General features: G+C 30.5%; 3 protein-coding genes across 3 annotated transcripts; all 3 read left to right on the top strand.

The window, feature by feature from the left end:
- Positions 1-564: 564 nt before the first annotated feature.
- On the top strand, positions 565-3329 carry LOC105194683 (fumarylacetoacetase). Its single transcript, XM_011159738.3, has 8 exons — positions 565-763; positions 1405-1634; positions 1775-1915; positions 1999-2252; positions 2335-2541; positions 2674-2819; positions 2985-3102; positions 3167-3329. Exons 1-8 carry the CDS (start codon positions 680-682, stop codon positions 3241-3243), a joined length of 1257 nt encoding a protein of 418 aa, XP_011158040.1. The 5' UTR covers positions 565-679; the 3' UTR covers positions 3244-3329.
- Positions 3330-3595: 266 nt separating this feature from the next.
- On the top strand, positions 3596-5436 carry LOC105194682 (fas apoptotic inhibitory molecule 1). The gene is made up of 5 exons (XM_011159737.3): positions 3596-3750; positions 4380-4612; positions 4686-4811; positions 4872-4921; positions 5027-5436. Exons 1-5 carry the CDS (start codon positions 3638-3640, stop codon positions 5186-5188), a joined length of 684 nt encoding a protein of 227 aa, XP_011158039.2. The 5' UTR covers positions 3596-3637; the 3' UTR covers positions 5189-5436.
- Positions 5437-6614: 1178 nt separating this feature from the next.
- Positions 6615-7661, top strand: LOC105194709 (coiled-coil domain-containing protein 113). Its single transcript, XM_011159770.2, has 3 exons — positions 6615-6873; positions 6940-7007; positions 7300-7661. Exons 1-3 carry the CDS (start codon positions 6699-6701, stop codon positions 7435-7437), a joined length of 381 nt encoding a protein of 126 aa, XP_011158072.2. The 5' UTR covers positions 6615-6698; the 3' UTR covers positions 7438-7661.
- Positions 7662-8054: the final 393 nt, after the last annotated feature.

Raw genomic sequence — 8054 nt, 5'->3', positions numbered from 1 at the left:
AGTTTGTATTATTTTCTGTAAGTTGTATCGTCGACGCTCGCAAATTTAGATATGAATCCTATTATATATATCGTCGAGTTCTATAACATTTATAAAAAAAGATTTATAAGAAACTTATAATAGAAGTTCTAGCATTCTCTATCGTATTCTAATAGGTGATACCTACTTAGGTGACATTTTATCTTTGTCTAACGTTTGAAAAACAATAAAGATAAAACGACACCTGGAAGACATTCAGAAAAAGATCTCGGCACACCCCTGGAATGTCAAATGGAAATGTAAGTTTTGTTCGTATTTTTGACATACGTTAAAAAAAAAAACAAATTAGCAATTTAAAGAGCAATTACACTTTAAGAAGCTTATTCTAATTTAGTATCAAAGAATTTATCGATCAAAAAAAAAGTAAGCCAAAATATATAGATGTGTTATGCAATAATCATTTTGTTCGCGACAAGTTTAACTAATCAATATTCAAGGTAAAATAAAAATAGATTTCGTTGCATTTATGTATGGAACTAGTTAAACCAGTGGCTCGCCCATAGCGAGTATTGTAAACAGGTGTATAAATTCCTTCCCAGTCCAGCTCGGTGGGAAGCTATCTCGAACGCTAGTTATCAGATCTTCTTTAGTGGCGTTTGCGACAGAAACCGTCCGACAGTCGGTCGTAGCAGCTGTAACCATGAAATCTTTCATCGATTACTCAACATCGTGCGATTTTCCGATTGAAAATTTGCCATACGGCGTCTTCTCTACAAAGGACAAGGTGAGCAAAACAAAAAATTGCATCATAGTTTTCATATAAATCATGCCACGTCATCATTATGCAGTTAAATATAGATGTATGACTACGCATCTTCGACTTTATTGGAATTTAGAGAATCATGAATTATATAGAGATAAAAGATAATCCTTTATAAATTTATATAATATTTTTGAGATTGTTAGAATAGTTGCATAATAGAATAGAAATTGAGCATAAATAGTACATTTCATCATAATGTGAATCTGAATAAAGAATGGAATGTCTTCGATCATTTCGTTCTTGCTAGCATTCAACGCCGTCTAGTAGCAATTTTATTTTGATACCATTAGTTGGTAACTTGCATTCGATAGTTTTAACATGATTATACAGGGTGTTCATTAATGATTGTACCCACTTTTTATCATAGGAGCATGATTTATCGACGGATATGTATTTTTAACATATTATTATATTAGAAATAACAAATGCGTGCTATAAATTCTCATAAATCATATTATTTTATAATATCAAAGAATTATTAGATTTATTAGGTTTGCTATTAAAATTTGCATAATTATAGTAACGTTTTAATAATTATATAATAACAGTATTATTATAAAGTATATATAAGATAAAAATAATATTTATTTAAAATATTTTAGCCAGATAAAAAGATAGGAGTAGCAATCGGTAACGAAATTTTAAATTTGGATGCTATCGCAAATTATTTTGATGGACCATTGTTACAAAGTAAGCAGGATGTGTTTCGTCGTGATTGCCTCAACGATTTCATGTCTCTTGGAAGACCAGCATGGCTAGAAGCAAGAGCAAAACTTCAAGATCTTCTTTCTGTCAATAATCATACTTTGCAAGACCCAGAAGTCCGCTCTAAGTAAAAAATCAACAATTTAATATTATTAATAAATATTTCATTATTACTAATATATCATATATATAATACTAATATAACGTATACATCATAGATCTTTAGAAAGCACCTTGTAATCATTATCTTCTTATATTTTTTATTAGGGTTTTCGTCGCACAGAAAGATGCTACGATGCATTTACCAGCCAAAATTGGCGATTATACTGATTTTTATTCATCTATTAATCATGCTACAAATGTCGGCATCATGTTCCGTGGTAAAGAGAATCCTTTGATGCCAAATTGGTAATAATGGTGTTTTAATAAATTATTATTATATACTTGTATACTTTAAAAACTATATAAATAAAACGTTTATGTATGTATAGGAAATACTTACCAGTCGGTTATCACGGAAGAGCAAGTTCCGTTGTTGTGTCAGGCACACCCATAAAGCGACCGTATGGTCAAACATGCCCGGTTGAAGGTGCAGCACCTGTTTATGGACGTTGTTTATTAATGGATTTTGAGCTGGAAGTTGCCTTCTTCGTCGGTGGACCACCTACAAATCTTGGAGATACCATACCAGCTTCGAAGGCGCATGATCACATCTTCGGGATGGTTTTAATGAATGATTGGAGCGGTAAGATATAATTAACAGAAATTACGCTTTACTTAATTTAAATATATTTATATTATTGTACTTCTGATTTTTTGTTTTGTAGCAAGGGATATTCAAAAATGGGAATACGTCCCATTAGGACCATTCGGCTCAAAGAATTTGGGCACTACAATTTCTCCTTGGATTGTTACGATGGAAGCTCTAGAGCCTTTTAAGGTACCAAATATGGCTCAAGATCCAGAACCCTTTCCTTATTTGCAACATGACGAATCTTGTAACTTTGATATTAAATTGGAAGTTGATCTGAAACGTGAGTGGAAACCTTTTTATTACTTTTCTTATTAGAGTTATTCTCTAGAGTTTCTGTATTCATTTCATTTATTTATTTTATTTTATTATAATTTATTATAGTTTATTACGATTCTCTCTAATTGCTTTGCAGCTCCAAGTGGTGTAGTCACAACCTTGACCAGGAGTAATTTCAAGTATATGTATTGGACTCCGCGACAGCAATTAGCGCATCATACGGTCACCGGGTGCAACATTAATCCTGGCGATTTGATGGCTTCCGGCACTATAAGTGGAACTGTAAGTTCAAACTGCGATTATTACTATAATCGACGTTATTATTATAATAAATATATATGTCTCATATTTTACCCATCGGTTTGTTTTGTGACATCTACTTTTTTTCAAATTCCGTAAATTATGATTTTACAATACAAATTCCATGATATAAAATATTTAAATTAGGAGCCGGATTCTTACGGTTGTATGCTGGAGTTGTCTTGGAAAGGCACACATACCATTCCGTTAAAAGATGGTACTACAAGAAAATTCCTTCAGGATGGCGATGAGGTGATCATTCGCGGTAAGTAATAATAATTTATTATTTACCTAAAATTATATAACAATTTATTAACATTATTTTTCAGGTTATTGTGTTGGCGATGGTTATAGAGTTGGATTCGGATCATGCACAGGTAAATTGTTACCTGCTAATGCAAACTGAAATTGGTGCACAAAATTACATTTATATTTTGATCTTTTATATTTTGTATTTGATTTTTACGTAATAAATGTTTCATTATGTGCTTACTTGCTATTGTTTTAATTTATTATTCTAATCCATTGATATTGAGATTTGAAAAAGACAATATTTAATTTTAACTTAAAATTAAGTAGAATTTTATCATGTTAATTAAGTGATGAGTTTTTAATCAAGATACTGCTAATTAAAAAATGTTATATTTTTTATAACTTTTGATTATAAAATAATTATATATTATAGAATAATTAATTATTTATCATGTTACACATATTATTAATAAATACAATTCATGCAGCCAAAACAGTATAAAAACAAACGTTACTACAACAGATTTAAAAGAATAACATTGCATGGCATGACGTATAAAATGACTCGATTATTGATTGTGAGAATAGTCGCAGTAAGGCCGATCAATAATGAGGCCAGTACAGGTGTAGGTACAAGAAACATGGCAGGCGTTCTACTTCGGTAAGCAAACTATACAAATTTGAGTTATAAAAGTGTTTTTATTCTCAAAAGATTATTTAACACATAAATCATTTCAATCTATTGTATCTAAATAGTTACCAATATTTTTATTTCCGTAAATATAAGCTGCACAATGTCAAGGTCGGCATTGCAACATTGCACTTGTGGTTTGTGGTTGCATTGATGGCTCCTGTTATAGCATGGTAAAGAACGTACAATTTTATTAATTTAATGAAAGTTTGTTTGAACGTATATCACATGTACACATGCATGCAAAAGTTTGTTAATATTTGTATAAATATATACACATTCTATAATCCCTAACCAATCATTATTACATAGTCTCTAACGCTGTATTTTGTAATTATTGTCAAAAGTTTTGAAAGTGATATCGATCACGTGTCAAATATCATTTGCTCTTAACAGTACCTTGCGTTTAATATTAATTTATAATTTCGTAAATGTAATATTAAAATAATAAATAATTATTTTAATTTTACTTTTACTGAAATTATAATTTATACGAACGTAACGCGCGCGCTTTTTGACAGGTTATACATTTTAATATACTAAATTTTTGGTGCTATATGAGTGTAAAATAAAATAACGTTTATTTAACATTTATTTAGAAGCCTTCACAATTTGGAAACTTCAGCGGACGAACCTACCGCCAAATGGACCATTCCTTTAAGCGATGGGAATCACGTGGTAGAGTTTGAACATGGAACAGCAACAGGCCGACGTGTGGTAAAAATCGATGGCAATAATGTAGTTTACAGAGATTGGATGTTTCGCTTAGTCGGGGATGAAGTCTTTATGTTCAATAACACCAAGTTTGTGATCAGAGTCGATCCAATGCCAGGTAGAACGTAATCATCTTATTCTCACAAAGATAAATTTATTATTTTATTAATGCAATAATTATATATAAATAGGTTTGAAATATTCTTACTCGTTGTGGGTGAATGGAAAGAGCTACAAGCAATTTGTCCAGTCGCAATCAAAAATACTAGATACTTGGTTGGCCAAAGTGGGAAATGAAGAATATAGAATTGTATTAGGTAATTAAGTAATAACTATGCACCTGAAATACATGACTCTTATTTTTATGATATTTGCAGATAAACATGCTCACAGTGTTTGGGTGAATGGACAAGAAGTGGAAGTTGAGGTAAAGATAAGAGTAGAAATTTCTATTATGTGTTTTTATGTACAGCAAACGTTTTAATTAATTAAAATATACCAAATATATAAATTAATTAATGATTTGTAATAGAACGAATTCATGGATGGCGGTGCAGAAATTCTTTTCTCCGTTGGCGATTTACCAGCTACTATCAGATCTTTCAGTTCGGAACAAAAAGAGATTGGTATAGCGTACGTTTTATACATCAATGACGTCGAAATACAGCAAGAAAGTTTATTGGAAGAATCCTAAATGCACATCTTGACTTGCCTAGTTAGATTTTTCGTGTGATATTAATATAAATAAATATATCTATAAGCATATTATCAATAATTATAAATTATGTGCATCATTAAATAGCTGCACGAGTGTGAAGCACAATATTTAAAAATATTTCTGTGATGTGAAATTTAATAAGTACTCTTCGATATGTGTGCCATGTAATTTTGTGTACATTTTTAAAAATATTAGTGTAAAATAAAATTGCTAAATTTAAATTGCAAATTTACTTGATTTATCCAAAAAGATATTTTCTTAGAAAGTAGTACTTGAAGATAGCTATAATTTATATTCATGTTTGTGTGACATATAAGCGGAATTGTTTAAATGTATTATGTAATCAGAGATATTCTTAATAAACTGTAAAATTTTTAATAATTTAAAAAAATTACTATATTTAAATACTAAACTTGAAGATTAAATATGTACCAACAACAAAGCAGTGCTTTCAGTATCGGATCTTTAGTTTCTAAACAGGATAATTTCAGTTATTATGAAGGTAATCTATATAACTCAATTAGACCTTACAAATCATAAAAAGCTTTATTCATCTCTAGGTATGCTAGAAACAGAATTACAAGAGGCTCTTGAAAATATTATTTGTTCAAATTTATATCTGAGGTTAGAAAATGACATTTTTGAACGATATCTCGCACGTCGAGATCCTGAAAGTATTCAAAGTAATTTTTTAAATCAATTTTTGTTCATGTTAAATTTTTCTGAAATTCTCACATTTCTATTTTAATTGATACTCTCGCGGATATAATAATATTAATGTTAACTTTCAACATATCTTGTTTAGCAATAGCGCAAATCTTAGAAACCGCTAAGCGTATACAGAAAATCGCACCTCAACACGGTCTCGCGTCACCCGTTATAAGTGCAACCGGAAGTCTTGGGAATGATCGCGACAAAGATTCAGTGAGCGTCGCCAGCTTGCGATCCGGAAGTCGGCACGTCACGCCAAGTCTTTTAACAGCCAGGGCACCAACGGCAGGAACACACATAAAGTCTGTCCGCTGGACTCTATAATTTCAATTACACAATTGTCTTCCTTTTTTCAATTGCAATTACAATATTTTAAATCGTAGAATCACGTACATGCTTCGTATCGAAATGGCGAACACTGAGATTCAGGAATTACAGAAGACAATAGAAAAAATCGAAAACAAGTCGATAAAGAAAAAGATATATCTGCGAGCGCGAATGGAAGAAAATCAAATTAACATCCGCGAAACTTGTAAAACAAGGGAGGAGTTTGAAGAGAACATTGTACAGAAAGGCGTAGATATCATTACGGGGAAGATACCAGCGGAAAAGTTTATGAGGTGTTATAATTAATATCTTAAAATTATATGTTAATTTCTTGATAATCATGTAGTCTGATAAAGACATCTGATAAAGACATGCAAGTTTATCGTGCAGATTTATAGAGGAATGGTTAAAAATAATCGACAGCGTAATAGAACAAATTAGATTGAAGATGGCTACTATAAAGTGTCAGATAAGGAAAGTCAAGTTGCAGCTGAAGCAGAGAAAAGAGCTGGGCGAGGCTCTACGCGCTATAGATTTCGAACAATTGAACATAGAAAATCAAGTTTGCATACGAAAAATCGACGAGAAGTACCAGCATCTGCTTCAAATGAAAAAAATCGCGGGTATAGGAATAGATACTTTATTTTATACTCATTTTTGCAATACACGAATTGTTGAACTTAATGCAGGAGGCTATAGCATAGCACTGACCAAACACAAGGAAAAAGTAGATGGCTTGACGTCAACTATGAATGGAGTAAGAGATAAAATTGTTTCCAAAAAACAGGAAATCGTAAAATTGCAATCCGAGCAAATTACTGCAAAGAATGAAATAAAAAAAGAAGAGAAACAGCTGAAACCGATAATAGAATTAATAAATAACTACGAAGTAATATTTTCTAATATTTTTGTATGCAGCTTAATATGTTGAATTTCAATATGTTATTTAAACAACTTTTTTTAAGAACAAAATTTAATTTTTTACATAGGAAATTTTCAACATTTATTTATTGTAATTATTGAATTTTTATAAATATGTCATTATGTAGATTCCAAGTGTTATAGACTATATTAAACTGCGCATAAAACTACGGGAATTACAAAGAATTCACAAGCAACTAAGCAGGCAAAGAGGGATTCAACAAATAACACTCAAGTCTCGGAGTCAATCACAAGACGTGTTGTAGTAACATATTGTTGTAATTATTAAGAAAATATTTAGTTAATTAAAATAACCTACTGTTTTATTTAGTAAAATAATTTTACTCGTTTTTTTTTCAGAAATTCTTTCTGTTTGTAAAAAAGAGCCAAATTGTATAGAGTAATGGACGGAATTATATGAAGTCAAGGTACAATGTGTCTCTTTACTTTTCTACCGTAGAAAATAGATTTAAACCGTTGTAAGAAATATTCTAAGTAGTTGCTTACGGGCGGTGTATGAGTCAAACTTCCTCAGAAATTTACGCTTAAGAAATCTCAATATATGTTCACATTTTATTTAGATTTAAAAATGTAACTTGAAAACATAAAAGTTTCACGTAAGAATCATTTGCAATGACATCATTAAAAGGACATTGAAGTATATATTCATATGTGCATTGAAAGATATTAGTTTCTATTAATTAACGTTATCATATTGTACATTTCTATGTGACACTTCAACAAATATATGATTTTAATGAATTCTTTGTAGAGATAAAGGCAGTGAAATTAAAACTAAGGTTACTTTTATATGGTAGATTATTCAGAAATATTAAAGATTTTTGTGACTTCATTATGACACACATTTAACCAAGCAATTACG

This window comes from Solenopsis invicta, chromosome 11 (assembly GCF_016802725.1).
Source record: "Solenopsis invicta isolate M01_SB chromosome 11, UNIL_Sinv_3.0, whole genome shotgun sequence".
In the NCBI taxonomy this organism is placed as follows: domain Eukaryota; kingdom Metazoa; phylum Arthropoda; class Insecta; order Hymenoptera; family Formicidae; genus Solenopsis; species Solenopsis invicta.
Note: the sequence above shows the minus strand (reverse complement) of the source record. Positions and strands in the feature narration are given on the sequence as shown.